Raw genomic sequence first — 25862 nt, 5'->3', positions numbered from 1 at the left:
GAAGGATGATGGTTTACGTCCTTGCATCGATTACCGTCAACTCAATTCCCAGATCAGACAGCAACCGTATCCGCTCCCTCTGGTCCCAGCCGCCCTCGAAAAGCTTTGTGGAGCCCAAGTCTCTACCTGCGGAGTGCTTATAACCTTGTTCGTATTCCTGCGGGAGATGAATGGAAGACGGCCTTTGTGACACCTACGGGGCATTACGAGTACTGGGTCATGCCGTACGGCTTATCCATCAGCCCATCCATCTTCCAAACGTTTATGAATGAGGTGTTCCAGGAGTTCCTCCATTGGTTCGTTGTGGTCTACATTGATGACATTCTGATATACTCCCGGAACTTGGCCGAACATCGCCAGCACGTCCATCAGGTCCTCCATAAGCTACGACAACACAGCCTTTACCTCAAGATCGAAAAGTGTGTTGTGTGTGTTTTTTTTTTTTTTTTTTAAATCGTCCTTCTGTACAGTTCCTGGGTTACAACATCAATGCCGAGGGCGTGCAGATGGATCAGGGGAAAATATCTGCCATTCAGGAATGACCTCAACCTCTCACAGTCAAAGAACTTCAACGCTTCCTGGGATTCTCAAATTTCTACAGACACTTCATCCAGAACTACAGTTCCATCACGGCTCCGTTAACCTCACTCCTGCGGGGTAAACCAAAGAACCTCGTCTGGAACCCCGCTGCCCACAAAGCCTTCCAACGGCTCAAGAAGATCTTCAGTACCGCACCCTTACTACATCACCCAGATCCCGAACTTCCCTTCACAGTAGAGGTCGACGCTTCCACCAATGGAGTGGGTGCGGTACTGTCCCAAGCAGTTGGCGAGCCTCCTCTACTCCATTCCTGTGCCTTCTACTCACGTAAGCTGTCTCCGGCGGAGCAAAACTACGATGTGGGCAATAGAGAGCTTCTCACCATCAAGCTAGCCCTGGAGGAGTGGCGACACTGGTTGGAGGGATCAACGCATCCGTTTACCATCATCACTGACCACAAAAATCTCCAGTACCTCCGAGAAGCAAGGCGTCTCAACCCCAGGCAAGCACGCTGGGCGTTATTCTTCACACGTTTCAACTTCAAGATTACATATCGACCCGGTTCCAAAAACATTTCTGCTGATGCTCTCTCACAACAGTTCTCCTCAGATTCCCCTTCTGAACCAGAACCCATGCTTTTCTCCAACCTGATCATCAGCCCCATCCTCTGGGACCAGGAGGAAACCATCAAGCAGGCCACCCTCTAGGAGCCCGCTCCGCCGGAATGCCCAGAAGGGATGATCTTCATTCCTCACTCCCAACGTCTTTCCCTTCTGGGTGCAGCTCATCAGTCTCCAGGCTCTGGACATCCAGGCAGCCAACGGACCCTCTCGCTCCTCCAGTCCCGTTATTGGTGGCCCAGTATGCGCTGTGATACCATCAGGTACGTCCAAAGCTGCTCTGTATTTGCCATGTCTACATCTCCCCGTCAACTTCCTACAGGAAAGCTGGTACCATTACCCATTCCACAGAGGCCCTGGTCCCATATTGGAGTGGACTTCGTGCTCCTGCTTACCAACCTGGGGATCAGGTCTGGCTGTCCACCAGTGACAAAAGCATTTTTATGAGCAACAGAAACACGTTTCATATACTGCTTAATACAGCGCCATCTGAACAAGAATAATGATAAACATACACATATACTATTTAAATACTAATAAAGTGGGGTTATGTATGCTTTTATCACTGTTTTATGATATATGTGACTCAATATAACATTGCGACTACAGTAAAAACACTTATTGTTCTAAAAACACAGATTTGTCAGCATTATCGGACTTGAGGATGTTAGAATAAACCCAAAACACACGTGATCGTTGTCATGCGGTGAATCTGGCCAATCGTGAAACAGCCATGTGGTCATCAGAGCTCCTGCAGCCGCTCTGAAGAAACTGTGCCGGCTGAGTCAGTCGGCTGCTCTCGAATCGCTATTGCGGTACTTTGATGGCACACGTGACAGTCACAAGGCGTTGGCGCCGTCTCAAGTCGGACAAAATTTCTAACCGGCATACACTGCTTCAAAACAGAATTTGATCGAGCTGCGGAGGTGCGTTAAGTCGAACACACCTATTGTCTGGTCTACCATTCACAGGCAAACGTGTTCTCTGGACTCTATGCTAATCTCCACGTGGAATTCTCCATTGTTCACTGGTGTTTGGCATGGCTCAATACCTGGAGTCGTATTCATCTCTACGCTTCGAAGTCATTCAGTTAAGAACCTTTTACTCTGTTTATCTCCTGTTGTTCTACTACAAAGCTTGTCAATAAAACATTGGATTGGATTGCTACTCACCTCTCGTCTCCTCCGTATCAGTGTGTGTGACAATCTGCCTCCCGAATAGTGTTAGGTAGATTGTTCCAGAGTTTATAATAAGAAAATGATCTGCCGCCTGCATTTAATTGATATTTTAGGTATTATCAAATTGCCAGAGTTTTGAGAATGCAGTGGACGTGAGGGACTATAATGACAAAGCTGCTTGGTTTATATTTTTATGTATGTAATTGTAGGCCTATATACATATTTTAAAATTGTATTGCATACCTGTTACTGCCATAATAATGACTCATTTAAAATGTTTAAGTACTTTTCTTGTCTTTTTGTTCTTCACAGCTCCCACTCGCTGTGCTGGAGCAGTTATAAAATATTTTTCTTGTAGATACTTTTTGGTTATTATATAATCTGGCTGTTATGTGCTTTTATCAGGTGGAACCAAACATACACCATTTTTCATACATCTCCATTTTTGCACCATTTTGGACTCAGCAGCATCAGATCTTCAGTGTTAGCTCCTTTGATTTGTCCAGATTTTGCAACTCCTGCAGGTAACTGAAGAATAAAATAAAAGATCAATCAATCATACAGAAATTGTCTACTGTTTTATAAATATAATGATTAAAAAAAAAAAAAAAAAACTTAAATAACCCTTAAAAATACGTATAGATTCACTGAGTAGAAAAAAAAATACCAAAATAGCAACACTATATAGAACAATTTAAATAGAAGAAAATTATATATAAAAACTTAATAACAGTAATACGAACATATTCAGTACTTTTGCCCTGAGAGCAGCGCGTGTGTGTATGTGTGTGTGTGTGTGTATATATATATATATATATATATATATATATATATATATATATATACTCTACTAAGCGTTTTCTCTTGTTTCATTGCCTTGTTTTTGCCAACGGTTCTGTTTCTTGTCATTGTTTTGCCATTGTTTAGTACTGTTTCTTTGCCATAGTTTTGCCTAGTTTCATAGCCTTGTTCATTTGTTACTTTGGACTGCTCTCTCTGGTATTTTGACCCATTGCCTGTTTTATTGGATTTACGCTCTCGCCTTGTCCAGGATATTACTGTTTGTTTGGTTGTCGACCCTGCCTGTCTTAACTACGCTGTGTTCAAATAAAGCTCGCACTTGGATTTTATACGCTTCCCACGAGTCTTGTTACAGAGCAGTGCATAGTACACTAAAAATAACAGTAATACGAACATATTCAGTATTTTTGCCCTGAGAGCAGCGCATAATTCAGTAAAAATAACAGTAATACGAACATATTCAGTACTTCTGCCCTGAGAGCAGCGCATAGTACACTAAAAATAACAGTAATACGAACAGATTCAGTACTTTTGCCCTGAGAGCAGCGCATAATTCAGTAAAAATAACAGTAATACGAACATATTCAGTACTTTTGCCCTGAGAGAAGCGCATAATTAAGTAAAAATAACAGTAATACAAACATATTCAGTACTTCTGCCCTGAGAAAAGCGCTTAGTTCACTAAAAATAACAGTAATACGGACCTGTTGAGTACTCCTGCCCTGAGAGCAGCACTTGGTACACTAATAATAAAAGTAATATGGACCTATTGAGTACTCCTGCCTGACAACAATGCATAGTACACTAAAAATAACAGTACTACGGACCTGTTCAGTACTCCTGCCCTGAGAGCAGCACATAGTTCAGTAAAAATAATAGTACTACAGACCTGTTCAGTACTCCTGCTCTGAGAGAAGCGCATAGTACACTAATAATAAAAGTAATATGGAGTAATATGGAGTACGAGCAGAGCGGAGTGGGAGTGGAGCACAGAGTGGAGCGGTGTGATTTTTAATGGAGGAGCAAATATTTTAAAAGTCGGAGCGTCGTGGTTTTCACTCGCTCCAAGAGTGCTCCAGCATCGCTCCATCATGAGTATAATTCATGACAACGACCCACAAAATAACTGCATATTTAACAAGAATTCATGTGTTAAACATAGCCTATTTAGCTAGCTTGATAGAGATAGATCACTCACTTCAGTGATGACTAGGATGACAGCAATGGACATGAGCAGAAAGTTATAGTTTTCAATGAATTAGTTTGTTCCTTCAAGATACTGAATATTTTCAGGTGAAAGCGTGATTTAAACAAGTACAACACTTATTCACACGCAATCGCTCTCTCAATAATGCATTCAAACAAATGTAAACCTACTGTGCTACTAATCTGTATCCGATTTCGAAAGAGAAGAAATCTTTAAGAAATGCAGCGATCTATAGGTAAAATAACTGATGAAACTGACATACTGTTATTTTCATCACAAACATTTGCACTGCAAAAAGCAGCAGTTATACCTTTTAATGCTGACAACCATGTTAGCTTAGCATGAGGAAAAAAGTTAGCACACTAGTGTTCCAATAAGCCACTTTAAAACTATCCTGTTGTTTTATTTCTGTTATTTTCTTCTTTTAATATACGTTATAAACAGAACTGTGGTATTTCAAACGTACTGAAATGGTTTAGACACGGAGCGGTTATTAAATGCTCAGAGTGCGGTGGGGAAATTGTTGTCACTCCACTCTGCTCACATACTCTGATATGGACCTACTGAGTACTCCTACCCTGAGAGCAGTGCATAGTACAGTAAAAGTAACAGTAATATGGACCTATTGAGTACTCCTGCCCTGAGAGCAGTGCATAGTTAAGTAAAAATAATAGTAATACGAATATATTCAGTACTTCTACTCTGAAGGCTATCCATAGTACACTAAAAATAGCAGTAATACAGACCTATTGAGTACTCCTGCCCCAAAGAGCTGCACATAATTCAGTAAAAATAACAGTAATACGACCTATTGTCACACACAGACGAAGGCAGAGACAGAGGTAAGTAGAAAACAGGAGTATAATGTTTATTGGACGAATTGTCACACAGAATTCAGTGGTAAGGTTTAGCAAAGATCTTATCTTGAGCAGTCCAGCAATGAGAGAAGTCACAGCAAGGGAGCAGGTGAGAGAAACACAGTCCATAAATCCAGGAGGAACCGTGAAGCGAGGTAAGTGATCTGTAGACCAGACGCTGACTGACTGAGTGGATCAGGTATATATAGGGGTGTGGTAATTGGATTCAGGTGCACAGTCAGTAATCAGGTGATCTTGAAAGGTTGGGTGGATCCTCCGGGGGTGTGGTCAGAGTGTGTGACTGAGGTGAAACCCTGACACCTATTGAGTACTTCTGCACAGAGAGCAGTGCATAATTCAGTGAAAATAACAGTAATACGGACCTATCGAGTACTCCTACCCCGAGAGCAGCGCATAATTCAGTTTAGTAATGTTATTTTTGCTCCTGCCCTGAGAACAGTGCATAGTTCAGTAAAAATAATAGTAATACAGACCTATTGAGTATTTATGCACCGAGAGCAGCGCATAATTTAGTAAAAATAACAGTGCTTCATGGCCCAGTACGAATATATTCAGTACTCCTGCCCTGAGAGCAGCACACTGTACACTAAAAATAACAGTAATATGGACCTATTGAGTACTTCTGCCCCGAGAGCAATGCATAATTCAGTTTAGTACTGTTATTTTTACTCCTGCCCTGAGAGCAGCGCATAGTTTAGTAAAAATAACAGTAATACGAACCTAATGAGTACTCCTGCCCTAAGAGCAGCGCTAATGCTAAAGGAATCATCGGATGCCCATTTTCCACAAGTTGATATGATTTCTTTAGGGTCTTAATAAAAAGTCTATAATATACTTAAAAATTCTTTTAAAAAATTCTTAAAAAAATTAAAAATTAAAAATTCTCAATGGTAGTGTAAAACAACACCCTTTTTACCTTGCGAAAATCAGCTCTGCAAAAATCATCTCATTCTGGTCGAGGCAGCTTTAAATGCAAATGAGCTCTGCTCACCCCGCCCCTCTCGTCTCTCTGTGGAAAGACGAGCCTGTTTACTTCAGCCGCATTTAGCTGCGTTTAGCCTCTAAACTTGCTAACTAGCACTTTATTAGGAAAGGCGATTGCAAAGATTCATAAAAAAATCCTTATACACACTTCTGCTGTAAGGGAAGCAGGACCATGAATGATTCACGCAAACATAGGCAGATATATGTAGATCGGGAAGCGCATTCCCTTCACAAACAAACATAATTTACTGCATCTTCAGCTGCTCAGATGTCAAGAGTAAATGACGACCACTGTTCATTATTACATCCAGCAACACAACACCTCAATCGCTCAATCAGAGATATTCTTGTCTAACTTACATCCCTGCTCCGGTATCGCAACAAAAGAGAGCGGACTGTTACAGCTGATCTGAGGTAAAACGCTCATGTCAATCAACTATCTTGGGAGCGGCCTCTGTCGGTGTGACACAACAATGACAGGCATCTGAGAATGGCTCGATTTGAAAAAGGGAATATTATTTTTACAGATTCTTTAAAAACCACTGCATGGATTTGTATCATTATAGGGTAGATTTGTACATACACTGCCAACACACATTAATGTTCAAACAACATGTAAAAGTGAACTTAGCATCCGATGACCCCTTTAATGCTAGCGCTAATTGACTAATGAAATTCCACAGAGATTTGAATGAGTTCTGTTGTCGCTCATATCGGCTTCACAGACAGCGCGTTAGCATTGGAAAAGCATGTTTTACTCAATTTGCCCCATAAGCAGCTTTGGTGCGATCGACTGATAAAGCAGTTGAATGAAAATTTGCCTGTGAAAAATTAGAGCAATTAGTTTTCTCAGTGTACATTTAAATCCCCTTGACCCAAATGTCCTTGTGAAAAGGGAGATTTGGCTAATGTATAATTGTACTATGTCTATATTAGGGTTTTTAGGTATAATCTGCAATCTCCACACATAATTTTTCATCTTAAATTTACTGTATTTTGTACAAATATTTAAAATAGTTAATATAAATAAAGAAATACATATTAAAAGTACAAATATTAAAAATTACTGAATTGCAATATAAACTTGGCTTGAACTTCTAACAAAGCAAAGTTAGAATTAGCACTAATCTCCACCATGGTGATTTTATGTAAAAAACACCAATTGTAAATAAATAAATACATACATACATACATATAATGTTACTAACACTAAATAACATTGTAAACCCTATTAATTACCAAAGCAATGGTTTACACAATGAGCAGGCAGACTTCAGGATTTTTTTTTTTTTTTTTTTTTTTCCTTAGGCTAATATTAAATAATTGTCTGTTATGAGTAATATTGTATTCCATTAGCAAGGGTAAATTTTAGTTTATTTATGAACCTCAGTGTTTGACAGAGAATAGTATGTTATCCAACTGAAAGTAGCCAGTAAAAGATCTGGAGTAGCTTAGTTGATTGTAACTATTTATAAACAAGTTATATTACTTATTATTATATTATTATTATGTCAAAGAAGCTTCAAACATTTCTGCTTTCTATGCAAACATCTGCTTATTTCCAGTTGAGGTGCTACTTTTTTATTATTATTTATTTCACTCTATTTGTTCTTTGCACACATATTGCTTAATGCATCCACTGTATCATATAAATTAATTAGATCATACACTTGAAATAATGAAAATAACAAATCAACAGTAATCATTATTTATTTAGTGTACACCAACTGCATATTATGCCCTCGTTAATTATGCTGACTGTTATCACACATGTATGTTGTCTGTATTTGTATTTATGCATGTCTGTACTGTATATGTTACCTGCTTTGTCACATATGCCTAAACACAATACATTCTTAGAAATAAATATAAATAAATATTCAAATGTATTTCACATTTAACATTTGCACTCATTAACATGTTAACATCATTACAGTGGTTTTCTTGCATAAATAGATATGTAAATAAATTAAAATCAGCTAGAATTAACTTTTTTTCTGCAAAGTTTTAACATTCTTTGTCTTATTTCCTTCGCTTGTAAACCATATATTATGGGGTTTAATCCTGGTGGTATAACATGGAACATTACACTCCCAAACTTCCTACTGTCAGCATACTCAGAGAAACGGTGAAGAAAAATTGGGACAAAACCACAAATTATCAAGATGACATAAACAATCAAATGACTGCTGCAAGTTTTTATGGCTTTTTTGTTAGTTGCTTTGTTTTTGCTTTTTAAACATACCATTGCTATTCTGAGATATGTCAATAACACCCACCCCAATGAAGAGGTGAGTAAAACCACAGTAAAAGTTAATCCATATACATTATTAATCACTGTATTTTCACAAGACAGTTTAAATAGTGAAGCATTATCACAAAAATGGTTTGGAATAAATGATCTGCAGTGAGACAGACGCACACTGAGGCCAATCAAAATGCCCACTGGCACTACTGCAGCAGCCCAAGCTCCTGTAGACAGTTTAACTATCATTTTATTGGACATTATAGTTGGGTATAGCAGTGGATTGCATATGGCCACATATCTGTCAAAGGCCATGATCATTAGAATAGTGTGGGAAGTTGTTCCATATAAATGTGTAAAAAAAGCTTGGAAAACACATTCCACATATGTAATGTAGCGCTCAGAGGGGTCGGTTAATAAGTCCTTCAGTAAGCGTGGTATGAGGACAGTTGCTCCGATGACATCACTCACTGGCAAGTGACAGAAAAGAATATGCATAGGCTGGTGTAAACTTTTTTCTGTTAAGATCTGAATCAAAATCCCAATGTTAGATACCATTGCAAAGACATAAGCAATAAATAGAAAAATGAAGGTCAGCTGGCTGGACTGATGTGTAATTTGCAGTCCCTCCACTAAGAGTACACTGTATCTGAATGTCAGGTTGTCCATTTGTAACCTAAACTAAACATAAAGATAAAGTGATTATATTAACAGCATATTTAAAGGAATTTTATCTTGTTTTGTCTTTAACACTAGTCTGCAGAACCCAAGAAATACCATCATTGTTCAGAGTTTAATATTGTAAAAGTCTGATAATATAAATAAATAATTTAAAATACCTACCAGGGAAGATAGCTGATGGATAGAGAGTTGTCCCACCAATTTTTATATAGATTATAAATTGAGTTATTGCACCCTCTCCTACTCACTGTGGCTTAGATATCACAATATTTGGGATTAAAACCTGCTATTCTCTGAAAATTGTTTGGTTTGTTTGCCCATTTATACGTCTGTCACAAGAACTGTATTCTTGCCGTCATACCTCAGGAAGGAAAAAAAATGATAGCTTATAGTCTTTCTGTGATTGGTGTACTTCTGGTCAGCTTTGTTTTCTAAGAACATGGTTGGATCATTGTACTTCGAGACCCCTGGGTACACTGAGCTCTCTTTCCACCACCAGGCAGATGCCCTGCCGTGCAGTTTTTTTTAAATGTGTTTTGTCCCAACAGTTTAACAATTACAGAAATTGTGATCACAATTAAAATATGATTTATCATGCAGCCCTGTTTAAACAGGGCTTAAACCAACACAGAACCAACACAAAAAAAGCATCTGAACTGTCTCCATAGTTAATTTTCTTTTATTATGCTGTTTTATTGATTATCATAGTGAATGTACAATTACAAGAATGCAAAAACATTATGGAAATATGTATGTATGTATTCATGTGTAACAATGTAGCTAACAGGGAGAGAGCAGAGGCATGGATCAACTTGCATCAGTAGTATTTATTTACAAAAACAAAGAACTCAGGAATGTGGGATGCAAAGATACCATAAACAGCAATAATAACAAACAAACATCAGATATAAGCACAGGGTATTATTGTTACGGAGGGAATGAGGCGAGGAGAGGGCGGATCCATACACAAGCTTTTATTGACATTAGAGAGAAGCATGGTCATAAACAGACTGGGTCAAACACTGGCAAACAGGTATACAGACGGCAAGACACAAGAGTATACCACGAACAGGCGAGGGTCGATCAACGGCGAACGTAATCCAGGGGGCTAGGCAAAAGGGTGAACATGCGAGAGATCCAGGGCAGGCAGCAAAACAGACTAGACGAGATAACAAGGCTTGGAAACAAGGCTCGAAAGACAAGAACTAGAAACTAGGAAGTGGCTCCGTAACGCAGCTAACACTAGATGAGTGCTAAACACTGTACGATCCTCGGCCCAGAATAGTGGGAAGGGCCAGTATTTATTGGGCGCAGCTGTGAGCACAGTGAGTGAGGTGGAGCATGGGAAAGGTAGTCCGGGGTGTAGTGCAACAGTCTGGGTAATGACAAGGTGACCTCTGGTGGCGAGTGGACCGAAGATCAGGACCAGACTTGTGACAATTATACACTGTATTTGGGGAATTAACAACCAAAACAAGACACAGGTAAAGAACATATCCATAATCAGACACCATGGAAACTAAAAAAAAAAAAAAACAAAAAAAAAACAAGGCAACTAATAGGTCTAAGATGGAACTAGAGGCTGGGAAGACAGAGGTGCAGGTGGAGGGAATAACAATGATAGTTGATCCGAAGGGATGGAGGAAGCCAGTGGAGGAAGAGTGGAGGAACCAGGTGCAGCCACAGGCCCAGCAGTCCACAGTGGAGCCAGAAGGATAACAAACCTAGGCAGAGATGGTAGGATGGGGCATCCCGGTGAAACCAGACACATGACAGGCCACAGTGGAGCCGATGGGTCAGGGGGCTGAGGCATAAGTATCCCTGCAAACAAGCCTTCACTGGCCATTTATGCGCCCACCTAATGAGCAAAGTCTCAGAGGGGGCCTCTGAGACTTTGCTCATTGGCAAAACGTTGGTCCCTTAGTGCTGGCCCTCATGGGCAGCCCTCACTTAGTCCCCAGGAAGGCCTCACTAGGCCTGTACTATTAATCTACAACAATACATCTGTTTCACTTTAAATACTTTTCAGCTTCTATAACTTAAGTCTTTGGGAAAAACAGTAATTATACATCTGAGTTGGATGCAGTCACCACATAACTAATGTCTGTATTGTCAAAAATGTACAGTAGTCAAAGGGATTTTAAATCAATGAATTTATTAAAAACAAAATAGAAAACATTCAATTCATGTTAATACAGCTAATACAGCCAAAAATGTAAATACTTTAGGGTGTGTTAATTTAGGTGTTAATGTGTTAATTTAGGGTGTGACAATATACCGGTATTGGCGATAACCAAAATTATGAATGACTCTTATGTTAACACGACACGTAACTACTCCAGCGCCAGTACCTGGTTGACCTTACAGGTGGCAATATTGTGCCTTACCGCTGACACCTGTCAAACAAGAAGAAGACATAGTGCGCGCAGCTACTCCGAGAAGAGTCATGTTAGCCGAGCGGGAGGGTGAGAGGCTCTTTCCACACTTGAAAAAAAGTAAGTGGTTTTCTGTGTTTATATATATATTTACATGAAGGGTGATTTGTCTTATTTTTGCATTTGTATTTGCATTCAAGTCATGTCCAATACAGCCTGTGCATAGCACTTGATTTCTTTGTTCAAATATATTACACGATTAAAACTGATCTAGAAACACTGAGTTAGATGCACTTTTACTGCATGATGTCATTGGCGCCGGCACAACTATAGGTTAAAGAGCTTAAAAAATGGGTTAACAGGTTAAAATATTAGTTTTGATGTTAATATTTATTCGTCATAATGTTGAACTTGACAGTATTCTCTCTTTTGTTGTTTCTTATGAAGCTTAAAAGGAGACAGAAAAGGCCAGTCTTGTGCCCTGTGTTTATCAGTATCCCTATGTTCATTGGGTAAAAAAATAAAAAATAAATAAACAAAGTAAAAGTGTATTTGAATGATAACTTTTCCCCCCAGTGTTTCTGTAGATATCGTGATATATCGATATTGTGATTTTTTGTGAATTGGCTGTAACATGCTCACACTCACCAGGTCTGCTTACCTGTGCGCTCTCAGCCCCTGGAGTGCCGTGGTTGTAGGAGTCCTCTGGAACAATCACCCAGGCCAGGCATGACCTCTGTGAGTTTAACCTATTTTTGCCTTGGAGATTTATTGTTATACTTGGCCCCCTGGGCCCCCGGGTGCTTAAGGCAAAGTGTATGTGTAGTTGTTCCTCTACCATAACATGGCGTGATTGTACTGGTTCCCTTAGCAGATGCAGTATGAGTGAAGCATTGATAGGGAACTTACTCGTTTACTAACGTAACCTCGGTTCCCTGAGATACAGGAACAAGTATTGCATTGCTAGCTGTGCTATGCAGCTGCCCAACTTTAGCTGAAGTAACCTGGAGATCCTGCGGTGAAATGCCCACTTATATAGCCAGATGCCCATTCTGGCGGGATCTGATGAACTTCATCTTTAGCGCTCCACTGTGCAGTTACACTGTGTTATTGAAAAAAAAAAGTCTTAAGGCCCTGCTGAAAAAAAAAGGAATCTAAAACCAGCCTAGGGTGATTGGCTGGCCTTAACTGGTTTAAGCTGGAAGTAGCTGGTTGTTCCAGCTGGTCTTCCAGCCTGACCAGCTAAGGAAGTGGCCAAAATACCTTTAAAACCAGCCTGCTGACCAGCTATGACCAGGCTGGATGACCAGCTAAAACCAGCCAACCAGCTTTAGGCTGGTTTTAGCTGGTGTTTTTTCAGCAGGGGGTAAGGAGAAAAAAATGATTTTTTTTTCCATAGTGATTTTCCTCAGCTACCTTCACTATACTGTCTTACAATGACAGCTGTCAATGTGAAAACCTTGTCCCAACATGTTTTTGATAAATTTCGGACACAGAACCACCACCTCCCAACGAGGACCATGTGGGACTTAAATATGCAATGGGGGGAATATACACTCACCTAAAGGATTATTAGGAACACCATACTAATACGGTGTTTGATCCCCTTTCGCCTTCAGAACTGCCTTAATTCTACGTGGAATTGATTCAACAAGGTGCTGAAAGCATTCTTTAGAAATGTTGGCCCATATTGATAGGATAGCATCTTGCAATTGATGGAGATTTGTGGGATGCACATCCAGGGCACGAAGCTCCCGTTCCACCACATCCCAAAGATGCTCCATTGGGTTGAGATCTGGTGACTGTGGGGGCCATTTTAGTACAGTGAACTCATTGTCATGTTCAAGAAACCAGTTTGAAATGATTCGAGCTTTGTGACATGGTGCATTATCCTGCTGGAAGTAGCCATCAGAGGATGGGTACATGGTGGTCATAAAGGGATGGACATGGTCAGAAACAATGCTCAGGTAGGCCGTGGCATTTAAAGAATGCCCAATTGGCACTAAGGGGCCTAAAGTGTGCCAAGAAAACATCCCCCACAGCATTACACCACCACCACCAGCCTGCACAGTGGTAACAAGGCATGATGGATCCATGTTCTCATTCTGTTTATGCCAAATTCTGACTCTACCATTTGAATGTCTCAACAGAAATCGAGACTCATCAGACCAGGCAACATTTTTCCAGTCTTCAACTGTCCAATTTTGGTGAACTCGTGCAAATTGTAGCCTCTTTTTCCTATTTATAGTGGAGATGAGTGGTACCCGGTGGGGTCTTCTGCTGTTGTAGCCCATCCGCCTCAAGGTTGTGCGTGTTGTGGCTTCACAAATGCTTTGCTGCATACCTCAGTTGTAACGAGTGGTTATTTTAGTCAAAGTTGCTCTTCTATCAGCTTGAATCAGTCGGCCCTTTCTCCTCTGACCTCTAGCATCAACAAGGCATTTTCGCCCACAGGACTGCCGCATACTGGATGTTTTTCCCTTTTCACACCATTCTTTGTAAACCCTAGAAATGGTTGTGCGTGAAAATCCCAGTAACTGAGCAGATTGTGAAATACTCAGACTGGCCCGTCTGGCACCAACAACCATGCCACGCTCAAAATTGCTTAAATCACCTTTCTTTCCCATTCTGACATTCAGTTTGGAGTTCAGGAGATTGTCTTGACCAGGACCACACCCCTAAATGCATTGAAGCAACTGCCATGTGATTGGTTGATTAGATAATTGCATTAATGAGAAATTGAACAGGTGTTCCTAATAATCCTTTAGGTGAGTGTATAAAAGATTTTAAAATATATATAGTGGGTAATAAGATTAATTTGGAAGTGAGGGTTTACAGATCATAATGCAAGTGGGAAAAGCTTCATGTTACAGCTGTCATGATCGCAGATGACAACATCCAGGTTCAACACTGTTCATGTACTGCAGTGTACCGCAGTTTAATATAGAGAGGACTGAAATGTAGACTTTCGTTTATGTGTTTTTGACCTATACTGTACATGACATGAGAAAAGTTAACAATTTATGTTTATATATTAGCATGGACTCACATACTTTAATGTTAACTAGTTTTAGCCAGAGATACCTTGCTGAAGCACAAGATGACAATAATGTTCTGCTTGAGCAGATGAAAAATTTGAGAAACTTAATGAGAGTATGACAGCCAGAAAATGAATGTTGAATAATAAAATAAAATCCAAATTCCATTGCCTATCCTCTCAGGATACCTGGAATCAGTGTTACAAGTACCCAAGGCACATTGTTTTACCTTTTTTTGTAGCATAAACAACATCAAACCAGTGAGAGCTTTAGATCTTCCAGTGTTTCTCTATGGTGATGAAACCTAAAGATGTCTGAGTGCCAGTCCCTGTGCAACTGATATTCAACTGCCAATGGCTCATCTGTGTTCGAGGGTATGGGCTTATCGATAGGTCAGTTGACTTTGTCACCCTGCTGGGTAGGACACTAATATTGCTAAATTTGGAAGTACAAATGCCCCTATCATATTCTCGTTGACTATCAGATGTTCTTTATTTTAATAAGTTAGAAAAGATCTGATTCTGAATCAAGAAATGTTCAAATAAGTTTTGGAAGTTGTAGGGTTCACTCTTTCATTATATTAAAGAGAGTAATTCTTCACCCAGTCCAGACAATTGGGCCTGGCGTTTAAGGAGTAAGACTTAGTTTCTTATGGTTGTATTACAAATGTCATAAACAGCTTTAATAACTGACTTTTTATTCTGACTGTGATTCTGACTGACATTTTATTCTGACTCTTTGTTCTTTTTTTTTTTTTTTTTTTTTTTTTTTTTTTTTTTTTATGGAATACGGAATTTCAGCCTTACTGAGCAATGCTGCCAACCACCCCTTTGCACATTTCATGAATGAATTTGACGTGTAATTATCTATATACAAACAGAAATTTAATATCATTACAATTACAATCAATTACTATCTATCTATCTATCTATCTATCTATCTATCCATTTATGTATTTATTTATGCTAAAGCGTCTAAATAAGCAGTAAACAATGTGCTGGGCTTTGTGCTCTTTAGATATACAGGCGTTTACATTTAAAAGGGGCTGTATGCTTTTTTTTTTTTTTTTTTTTTTGACTTTACAAGGCATAAAATACCATAATAGGTCTGCAGATATTTAGGAAACATTCTAAGTGTACATATTTGAAGAGTTTAGATGCAAAACCAGCTAAAAGCCATCTCGGTCAAAAATGAGATAATGATACTAAGTGAATGCTCCTGACACATAGTATACGTCCATCAAATACTTTTACTTCAAACTCCCTAAATTCCACCCTCAGTCCAATCAGAAGTACCAGTACTTACTTAGAAACCTATACAAAGTAGCCAGAAAGAAATGCTAATTTTAATTTTATTTTTTTTTTAGAAATGCTAATTTTTTTCTAAATACGTCAGATGGATTTAGAGGCTTTTGCATCTGAACTCTTCATTTGTTTCTCTGAAACACAATGCTACAGTCAGTTATTCTACACTGCCAGTTGGTGGAAAACAGATTACAGATACAGATTACTTACACTTTATTCAACTTTTAATGTAGTTTCTTAACAAATCTATGCTACTTATGCAGTATTTTAAAATAATATTTGGTCACAGAAAATGTAATGGAATTTCTGCCTCAATAAAAGAAAATCACTTAGTATTAACTTTGTTTCTAAAGAGTTTACAAATCTTTTGTCTTATTTCCTTGGATTGAATACCGTATATTATTGGATTCATACCTGGTGGAATGATATGGAACATTACACTAGCTAGTTTCCTAGTTTCACCATTTACAGGGAAACGATGGAGAAAAATTGCAACACACCCAGAGACAAACATGATTATATAAACAGTCAAGTGAGTGCTGCAGGTTTTTATGGCTTTAGTGTTGGTTGTTTTGTTTTTACTTTTGAAGCATACCATCACTATTCTGATATAAGTAAATGCCACGCTCCCTATTGATGAGGCAAATAAAACCACAGTGAAAGTCAATCCATATACATTATTAATTACAGTATTTTCACAGGACAGTTTAAATAGTGAAGCATTATCACAAAAATGGTTTTGAATCACAGATCTGCAGTGAGACAGGCACATACTGAGACCAATCAAAATGCCCACCAGCACTAATGCAGCACCCCATGCTCCTGCTGACAGTTTAACCAGCATATTATTGCTCATTATAGTTGGGTATCGCAATGGATTGCATATGGCCACATATCTGTCAAAGGCCATGATCATTATCACAGTGTGAGATGCTGTACCATTCAAATGTGTAAAATAAGCTTGAATAACACACTCCACAAATGTGATGTAGCGCTGAGAGGGGTCTGTTAAAATATTTCTTAACAAGTGTGGCAAAAGAACAGTAGTCCCTAATATATCATTCAGTGTCAAGTTGCAGAAAAGAATGTACATAGGCTGGTGTAAACTTTTTTCTACTGAAATCTGAATCATCATCCAAATGTTAGATATCATTATAAATATGTAAAGAATCAAAATAAGGACAAATGCAGGAAAACTTGACTGTGGCGTAACATTCAGTCCTTCCACTAGTAGTATGCTGTATCTGAATGTCAGGTTGTCCATCTGTGACCTAAACAAAACATACAGATAGAATGACAATAGGACTCTTCTTTTGTCTGGGATGTCATTGCGCAGCACTACTCAAATGCATTATTTTAAAAACAGTGTACTATAACAACATATTCTAATAAAACAAAGAATGATATATAAATCTGTAAAAATGTATATAATTTAATATTCTTTACTTACTAACGTATATGTGTTATAGATACACAGTTGTTCAGTCACTTGAGAAGCACCCAACTTTTAACACCCCCTCCTGTTCAGTGTTGCTTTGCTATCATGAGATTCAAGCGCACAACATCCTTGTCTGAAAAGAGTGTGCTTCGCTATTTTATATACATCTTGTCTTGTTATCATCCCTCAAGAGAGAAAATAGATTTTGAATTTTCACACACATTTCTGTTTGGCTTATGAATGCAAAATAAGTTTTGTTTAGCACACACTCTCATGAATGTTCTCATCATAAACAATAAAGAGTAGATCTGATGTAAGTACAAGACTGATTTTGCAGTGTAGACAGCTTGAGTGATTATAATAGGAGTTTAAATTTAAACAAATAAATAAGTTTAAATAACCATTTTATATCATGCTTTTGAACGATTGTGAAGTTTTGCATTTTGAATGCATTAAAAGTAATCAAACTAAACTAAACTAAAAGGTAAAAACTCAAACTCAAAAATGGTTCTTAGCTTGTTTTGTCTGTGTAACCAGATTATAACATGAGAAGAAGTTAATGTTTTGTTTAATTTATGCTACTTTTTAGCATTTGTTTCAAATATTCAGCACAACATTGAGAATGTCTTAGCATTCTGTGTAAACATATATCAGTCTGAGTGTATACCTGAACTTTTTTTTCTTTTCTTTGCAATTGCTTAATTATGTAGGTTTTTTTTTAAGTCAAGTGAAAAGACAGAAATTATGGTGTAATTCAGTAATAACACTTTCATTATTTTTTATTACAATTTTCTTACTGCACACATGGTAACTTCCATTAACCTATATTTATCCCAGACACTTCTCTTCTTAATCAACAACTATTTCTTATTACATAATTTAAGTGTATTGCAACCTGTACTAAAAAATAACAAATTTGCACTAATAATCATACACTGGATATCATGTATCTGCTGCTTGTGTAATAACATTCATATTTAAATTACAGTGTATTTTCTGTTTTCATATTTACATGTATCTATGCACAAGACAAGTGTAACAGAAAAAGAAAACTAATAAAAATTATTTATTTTCAAAGGTTAGTAGAGTGACTGTTTTCTTTCTTGTATAGGCATGTAAGTAAATTAATCATTTTGTATTAACTTTATTTCTTAAAAGTTTAAAAATCATTTGTCTTATTTCCTTGCCTTGTAAACCGTATATTATGGGATTCAAAACTGGTGGAATAACATGAAACATTACATTAGCTAGTTTCCTAGTATCAGAATATACGTTGAAACGATGGAGAAAAATTCCTACAGATCCAGAAACCAGCATTATTATATAAACAGTCAAATGAGTAGTGCAAGTTTTTATGGCTTTCCTGTTTGTTGTTTTGTGTTTACTTTTGAAGCATACCATCGCTATTCTGAAATATGTTAATGCCACACTCACTATTGAGGAGGCAAATAAAACCACAGTGAAAGTCAAAAAGTGGTTTGCAATAAATGATCTGCAATGAGATAGACGCACACTGAGGCTAATCAATACAGACACAGGCACTACTGCAACACCCCAGGCTCCTGCCGACAGTTTAACCATCATATTATTGCTCATTATAGTTGGGTATCGCAGTGGATTGCATATGGCCACATATCTGTCAAACGCCATGATTATTATCACCGTGTGGGATGCTGTACCATTCAAATGTGTAAAGTAAGCTTGAATTACACACTCTATATATGTTATGTAGCGCTCAGAGGGGTCTTTTAAAATATCCATCAATAAACGTGGCACAAAAACAGTGGCTCCCAATGCATCATTCAGTGTCAAGTTGCAGAAAAGAATGTACATAGGCTGGTGTAAACTTTTTTCCAGTGAGATCTGAATCATCATCCCAATGTTAGAAATCATCATAAATATGTAAGCAAGCAAAAGAAGGATAAATGCCGGAAGGCTTGACTGAGATGTAACATTTAGTCCCTCCACTAGTAGTACGCTGTATCTGAATGTCAGGTTGTCCATCTGTGACCTAAATAAAAAACATTCAGATAAAATAAATACTATAATAAGATGAAATTATTAGTACATATAACAGATAAAATATATAAAATCAGAACATAACTACTTCTGAAATGTTCTTTACTTACAATGGTAATTGAGTGATAGATACACAGTTGTCACGTCAACTGGTTCTCAACTTTTGCACCCCGTTCCTGCTTAGTGTGATTTAAGAGCACAGCCTGCTTCTCTCTGAATTGAGTTTAGCTTGCCATTTTAAATGTGTGACAAGTTTTGTGTTGTCGTCACACCCCATGAGTGAAAATAGATAAAAAAAAAAAAAAAAAAAGATTTGTTGTGATTTGTGAACTGCTAGTCCAGTTTGCTTGCTAATGATCACATAGACAAACATAAATTCTGCTCAAAATAATGAATAAAATTAAATTAAATTAAATTAAATTAATTTAAATATATTAAATAAAATCATTTTAATTTTAATTAGCATATGTTATCATAGCCACAGACTGGTTAGAGTGCCCATGATGATTCTTGTCCACCACTAAAAGAGCATACAATGGGCTTGTAAACATCAGAAATGGACCTTGGAGAAGTAGAAGAAGGTTCTATGGTCTGATGAATCACTCTTTCTTTTAGAGCATAGTGGACCACTCTAAATGATTTGGTGGTGGCTGTGAGGCTCAGTGGTTATCCTTTTTGGGGGAGAACCCATGAATGGCATAGTTTTAGTCTTTCAAAAATAAACTAGGTTAATTTAATGCATTTTGACATAAAAAAATAAAAAAATAAATAAATCAATCAATAAATCTTACAACCTTCACTTTTAACTTAACTTGTAGGTTCCCTTTCAGAAACTTGAGCTGCATCAAACACTATGGGGAACGCCCTCAGCGTAAGCACGCTCTGAATCACACAGAATGTTCGTGGTTTGCTTGGGAGCAGTTCACGCACAGTCGGCTCTCGAGGGAGAGCCGCATTGTAATGGAGACAGCCATTGCGAGTGGCTTTTCCTGCGTGCTCTCCGCTCCCGGAAGGCTCTCTTCACCGAGGGAGCCTTCACAAGCGCTTCTCGCGGGTCTGGCCCCAGCAGAGCGGCATCTGCACTCGTAATGGTTCGCAGCTGGATCTATTGGAGGGAATGGAGACAGGTGACCCCCTATCTCCTTCCTCACCCAGTAGATCTGGGGCTCATTCTCAGGGATCGGAAGCCCGCTCTGCGGTTTCTTCCCCCCCGGGAACGACCTCCGAGGAGGTTGATGTTGACAGCGTCGAGGAGCCCCCACATTCGCCACAGTACGAGGAGTTATTGGAGGTGGTTACTCGTGGGCAGGGTTGGGGTCAATTCAGGAATGAACTCAACAATTCCAATTCAAAGAAGGAAATGGAATTGGAATTGGAATTCAACAACAATTACAGGAAACAGAGTTGGAATTGAATTGGAATTACAGGAAGTGGAATTCAATTCAGGGAAATTCCACTGAATTCTGTTTATTGCTGTTTCTGAGCATTTATTTGTGATTGCATTTAGAGACATACATTTGAACTTTATTTATGATGCTTTACAAATACCAAGTAATGTATGAAGCTGAGTTGATCAAATGCAAGTAAATAAAAATGAGAACTGTACATTATGAATTAATAATTGAATGACAGTGGTGATAAGTTTCTCGATGTACTATACATTCAATATATGATTACCACATAATATATGTCTCAACTCACAAAAAATGAGTCATGTTCATTCATGTATTTCATTCACTTTTTATTGCATCGAATTATCATCATTTCCTGAAATTTGGCATCGCTAAGATTGCATCTCTCAGGCCTAAATATCTCAAGTGGAATTTAGTGGAATTTATTTGATTTCAATTCTGTTTCCTGACATTCCAATTCAATTCCAATTCCATTTCCTGTTAGCTGCATGCAATTTCAATTCCAATTCCATTCCAGGAAGTGAATTGGAATTTACCATTCATTCTCAATTCAATTCATGAATGGCCCCAACCCTGCTCGTGTGGTCGCCGAGTTAAACATCAGCTGGCCAGCCGAGAAACCAACCGATCCGCAGCGAAGCAAACTAGATGAACACTTCCTGCATAATAGGCCACCTCCTTCCCACCGGAGCCTGACATTCTTCCCCGACCTCCACGCTGAGGTTTCGAGGTCATGAGGAAGACCATTCTTGGCCTGCCTCTTTGTCCCCGCTTCCGAATACTATGGGAATGTGGCGGGGATGGCAGAGGGCAGATATAGAATGATGCCCCGGGTAGAGCAGACACTCGCGACCTATCTCTCTCCCGATTCGGCATCGTCTCTAAAGGCTCCGGTCTTACCCAGCCGAGTACCAGCTCCTCATACAGGGCGTCTCAAAAGCAAAGCGTCTCTTCTCGTGCTCCTTCGCAGCAGGACCGAGACCAGCGGTGCTCGAAGTCGCGGGCTTCGAAGTCGCGGCCCGACCTGTGGGTCTTGCTGCAGGCTAAGAAGTCCTCGACGAAGCGGTCCTGACCACTATGGTTCAGGACCGCTGAGGGCAGCCCCTACTGGGGAAGAGCGGGGTGCACCGCATTCCACGGTGTCCGTCTCTCCTCAGTGCCCTCAGGAGACTGTTCTGCTAACCTTGCCGGTGTTCCACTTTGGTGGGTCCTGAGCAGGGTCTGGTAATGGAACAGGAAGTAGATACTCTCTTGAGGAAGGAGGCCATCGAGGTGGTTCCTCCTCATGACAGGGAGTCCGGGTTCTATAGCCGGTACTTCATTGTTCCAAAGAACTGTCAGTCAGGTGGTGTCACAGATCAGGTCCGAGGACTGGTTTGTGACGATAGATCTAAAAGACGCCTATTTCGACGTCTCCATCCTTCCTCGTCACAGGAAGTTCCTGAGGTTTGCTCTCAGGGGCGAAGCACACCAATATCAGGTTCTTCCGTTCGGCCTAGCACTCTCACCCCGCACTTTCACCAAGTGTGTGGATGCAGCTCTGGCTCCGTTGCGATTCCAGGGCATCCGCATACTCAATTACATCGATGATTGGTTGATTCTGGCTCAATTAGAGCAGATGGCGGTTCAACATCGAGATGCTGTTCTCGCTTACACTAAAGAGTTGGGGTTGAGACTGAACGCCAAGAAGAGTGTGCTGTCTCCATTACAGAGAACCACTTATCTAGGCGTGGTGTGGGATTCAACCACGATGCAGGCACGTTTGTCACCTGCTCGGATCGAGACGATCCTCACTGCAGTCGCGAGAGTGAAAGAAGGCCGGTCACTCACTGTAAAACAGTTTCAACAACTGCTGGGTCTGATGGCAGCTGCATCCAACGTGATACGTTTTGGCCTGCTGTACATGAGACCCCTACAGTGGTGGCTCAGGACCAATGGGTTCTCCCCGAGGGGAAACCCATTTCGCATGATCAAGGTCACGCGGTGATGCCTACGTGCCTTGGACATGTGGAAGAAGCCTTGGTTCCTGTCTCAGGGCCCGGTGTTCGGAGTTCTTTGTCGCCACGTCACGCTGGCGACGGATGCTTCCCTCACCGGCTGTGGAGCGGTCATGGATGGCCACCCTGCCCATGGTCTGTGGAGCGGTCGCCATCTCTCGTGGCACATCAACTGCCTGGAGATGCTGGCCGTGTTCCAGGCTCTGAAACCCTTTCTCCCGGACCTAATAGGCTGCCATGTGTTGGTGCTCCTCTCTCAGGCGGGGGGAACGAGACGCTGTGTCTCGGGCCATACTTCCAGCATCCCTGCGAGCATTCACTTCTTCCTTAAAGCTGAATGCCAGTTCCGGCGCATGTGCTTTTATGCTTCCTGGTCCGTGACGTCACCCGCCCGTGACGTCTCTCCTCTCTATTGGACTGATTACATGTGATTCAGAGCGTGCTTACGCAGAGAGCGTTTCCCATAGCGCTTGACGCAGCGTCTCGTTCCCTTTGCGGAACCCTACAGACGTAACCTGAGATGTTTGCCATTGTAATGTTTGCCTTAGTTATCTCTTTGCATATCTTCTTTGTGTTATGTACCTCCATCATTCCTGTACTGGTATTATTGTAGCTCAAAAAATTAAGGATGGTGCTAGCAATGCCAATGTCCTTGGTTGTTTATTTATAACAAATTATAATGAATTATAATGAATTATAATGAACGCATGAATGGTATACCTTTAATGTAATGTAAGTCACTTTGAATAAAAATGTCTGCCAAATGTCTAAATGTTATTACTTTCTTATTTTAATATTAAAGTTACAGATAGATCCTCGCCTTAACAAAGCTTGAAATGACTTGAGCTGAATTATAACACTAATGTTTTTTAGAGCTGCTTTATAACTGAATTGACACCTTTCATAACTGAATGATTTTGTAACATCAACAGTTACTGAACTAAACTGGACTGATTACGCTGTTGTCTTTGAATTTGTCTGATATTTGATGAAGTTAGGATTAATGATTGTATTTTTTGCTGCTTAAAACTTTAAATTTGCTTTGACACAATATTTATTGCACTATAAATAAATGTGACAGCTTTTTTATTAGTAGTAGTATTGTACATTTTATTTATAGGAGCCTTTCATGGCCCTCAAGGACACAAACTAAAATCTTCCTCCGAGCAGCGGCTGCTAACTGTGGCAATGTTTGCCCTGTAAGTTATAAGTTATAAATACTTACTTCTTTTTTGCAAATGTTACAATAGCTTTATTTGTTAGATTTTCATTTGATTTGTTATTGTTTTCTAGCAGGGTATAAACATTATTTATTCCCTCAAACAGAGACAACAAAACTCTACTTGAAACAGTGTTACATTTATTAAAGTGACAAGTTTGTATTTCAAATGCCCCATGTAATTCATCCTTGTGCTGAAGCCTATACAAATTTCACCATTTTCATCTTTTCTGATATTGATATTACACTAAAACATTGCACTAATATTATAGTCCAAAAGCACATATAATAGACAAAAACATGACCAAAAAAAATATATACAAATCTTTCAAAAAGACCATATCATTAGATAAATACTATTTGCACAGCATTCCGTTTGAGTAATGCATTAATTTACTAACAGGTAACTGTTTTGTTTTGTTTTTCATTGATAAGAAGCAAATACTGAGGAAAAGGTCCTCAGGACAAGGTTAAGTTCCACAGATAAGATATGAACAGTGTGGTTCAAGTGAATTAATTAATAGTGATTGTGATTATGTGGAATAGAACAATGGATTTTCATATATTACAGCATTTTAGTAAACTTTTCGGTAGTTTAAATAGTAGAATATGGGGCTAGCAACACCAAAGTAATGTGATCAATTCTTAGGGAAAGCAACAATTGATAAATGTGTACCTTGAATGTAACGTAATGTAAGTCATTATGTATAAAAGTATCTGCCAAATGCATAAATGTTACTTAATTTAAAAATCTAATTTCACAGCCCTACTTTTCTTTTTAAGTGCAGCACCTGTATCAGGACGTGTCTAATCTCAGAGCACTGCAGCCCATATATGATTGGATTCAAAATGCTTGGAATAATATGAAACAGCAGGGAAGCCAGTTTCCTGTAGTCTGAATAGGCAGGAAAGCGGTGTAGCACTATAACAATAAACCCACTGATGAGCATAATCAAATAGAGAGCCAAGTGAGTGCTGCAGGTTTTCAATGCACGACTGTTCAAAGTTTTACTCTTAGTTACTAAGCAAACAAAGGTTATTTTAATATATGTAATCGCAATACTTCCCATAGAAGAACCAAACAGCATTACTGTGTATATAAGCCCATACAAGTTATTTACAGTCACATCCTCACAAGATAACTTGAATAAAGATGCATTATCACAAAAAGGATTTGATATGAAAGTGCTACAACGGTTGAGCCTTAAAGTAAGTCCTATCAAGATGCTAATGAAAAGTAACGCTACACCCCAGGCTAAAGCTGACAGTGCGATGACCATTTTGTGTGTCATTATGGTTTGGTAGCGGAGTGGATTGCATATGGCCACATATCTGTCAAAAGCCATGATTATTAGTATAGTGTGGGAGGTTGTCCCATATGTGTGCGTAGAAAAAGCTTGAACAACACACTCAACATAACTGATATAGCGCTCAGATGGTGGCTTTAGAATGTCCATGAGCAGCCGAGGAACCATGATGGAATTGCCAAGGATGTCATTCAATGGTAAGTTACAGAAGAGCATGTACATTGGTTCATGTAGTCTTCTGTGTGCTGTTATGAGAATAAATATTCCAACGTTGGACACAATAATTATCACATAGAAAAGCAGAAAGAATACAAAAACAGGATACATGGCCTGCTCCGGTGCCTTCAGTCCTTCTAATTGCAAAATAATGCTGTTGTATGTTAGATTCTCCATTGAGATGTTAAAGTCTTGTTTTTTGCTCTGAGAAAATCTTTGCACGAATGTGCAAATTCTAAAATCCACAAGGATTTCCCCACAGCATTTTTGTTAAAAGCAACACATTGTGCAAATGCAACTGCGAGGAATGACTCTTTAATGCAATTAATAGGAAAAAGGTTAGAATTCATAGAAAAACAAGATCCATCTGAAGAACATTAGGATAAAGGTCACATGTAAGATG

General features: G+C 39.1%; 4 protein-coding genes across 4 annotated transcripts; all 4 read right to left on the bottom strand.

Moving 5' to 3' along the window:
* Positions 1-8183: 8183 nt before the first annotated feature.
* LOC127152695 (olfactory receptor 52N2-like) lies at positions 8184-9407 on the bottom strand. Its single transcript, XM_051093511.1, has 2 exons — positions 9297-9407; positions 8184-9134 (listed from the first exon to the last, which is right to left on the bottom strand). The coding sequence occupies exon 2, from the start codon at positions 9120-9122 to the stop codon at positions 8184-8186; it is 939 nt and encodes a 312-aa protein (XP_050949468.1). The 5' UTR covers positions 9123-9134; positions 9297-9407.
* A 6769-nt stretch (positions 9408-16176) lies between these two features.
* Positions 16177-17406, bottom strand: LOC127152697 (olfactory receptor 5F1-like). Its single transcript, XM_051093513.1, has 2 exons — positions 17302-17406; positions 16177-17122 (listed from the first exon to the last, which is right to left on the bottom strand). The coding sequence occupies exon 2, from the start codon at positions 17113-17115 to the stop codon at positions 16177-16179; it is 939 nt and encodes a 312-aa protein (XP_050949470.1). The 5' UTR covers positions 17116-17122; positions 17302-17406.
* A 1011-nt stretch (positions 17407-18417) lies between these two features.
* Positions 18418-19293, bottom strand: LOC127152702 (olfactory receptor-like protein COR2). The gene has a single exon (XM_051093517.1). The coding sequence runs from the start codon at positions 19291-19293 to the stop codon at positions 18418-18420; it is 876 nt and encodes a 291-aa protein (XP_050949474.1).
* A 4999-nt stretch (positions 19294-24292) lies between these two features.
* Positions 24293-25636, bottom strand: LOC127152815 (olfactory receptor 52D1). Its single transcript, XM_051093661.1, has 2 exons — positions 24728-25636; positions 24293-24394 (listed from the first exon to the last, which is right to left on the bottom strand). Exons 1-2 carry the CDS (start codon positions 25634-25636, stop codon positions 24293-24295), a joined length of 1011 nt encoding a protein of 336 aa, XP_050949618.1.
* Between the last annotated feature and the right edge of the window lie 226 nt (positions 25637-25862).

The sequence above is a fragment of the Labeo rohita genome, chromosome 21 (assembly GCF_022985175.1).
Source record: "Labeo rohita strain BAU-BD-2019 chromosome 21, IGBB_LRoh.1.0, whole genome shotgun sequence".
Lineage (NCBI taxonomy): Eukaryota > Metazoa > Chordata > Actinopteri > Cypriniformes > Cyprinidae > Labeo > Labeo rohita.
Note: the sequence above shows the minus strand (reverse complement) of the source record. Positions and strands in the feature narration are given on the sequence as shown.

Coding starts and splice junctions, on each gene's coding strand:
- LOC127152695 (XM_051093511.1), bottom strand. CDS start 9,122: ATGGACAACCTGACATTCAGATACAGTGTACTCTTAGTGGAGGGACTG.
- LOC127152815 (XM_051093661.1), bottom strand. CDS start 25,636: ATGGAGAATCTAACATACAACAGCATTATTTTGCAATTAGAAGGACTG. Junction 24,395..24,727: donor TTAGACACGTCCTGATACAG/GTGCTGCACTTA, acceptor CCTTGTCCTGAG/GACCTTTTCCTCAGTATTTG.
- LOC127152697 (XM_051093513.1), bottom strand. CDS start 17,115: ATGGACAACCTGACATTCAGATACAGCATACTACTAGTGGAAGGACTG.
- LOC127152702 (XM_051093517.1), bottom strand. CDS start 19,293: ATGGACAACCTGACATTCAGATACAGCGTACTACTAGTGGAGGGACTA.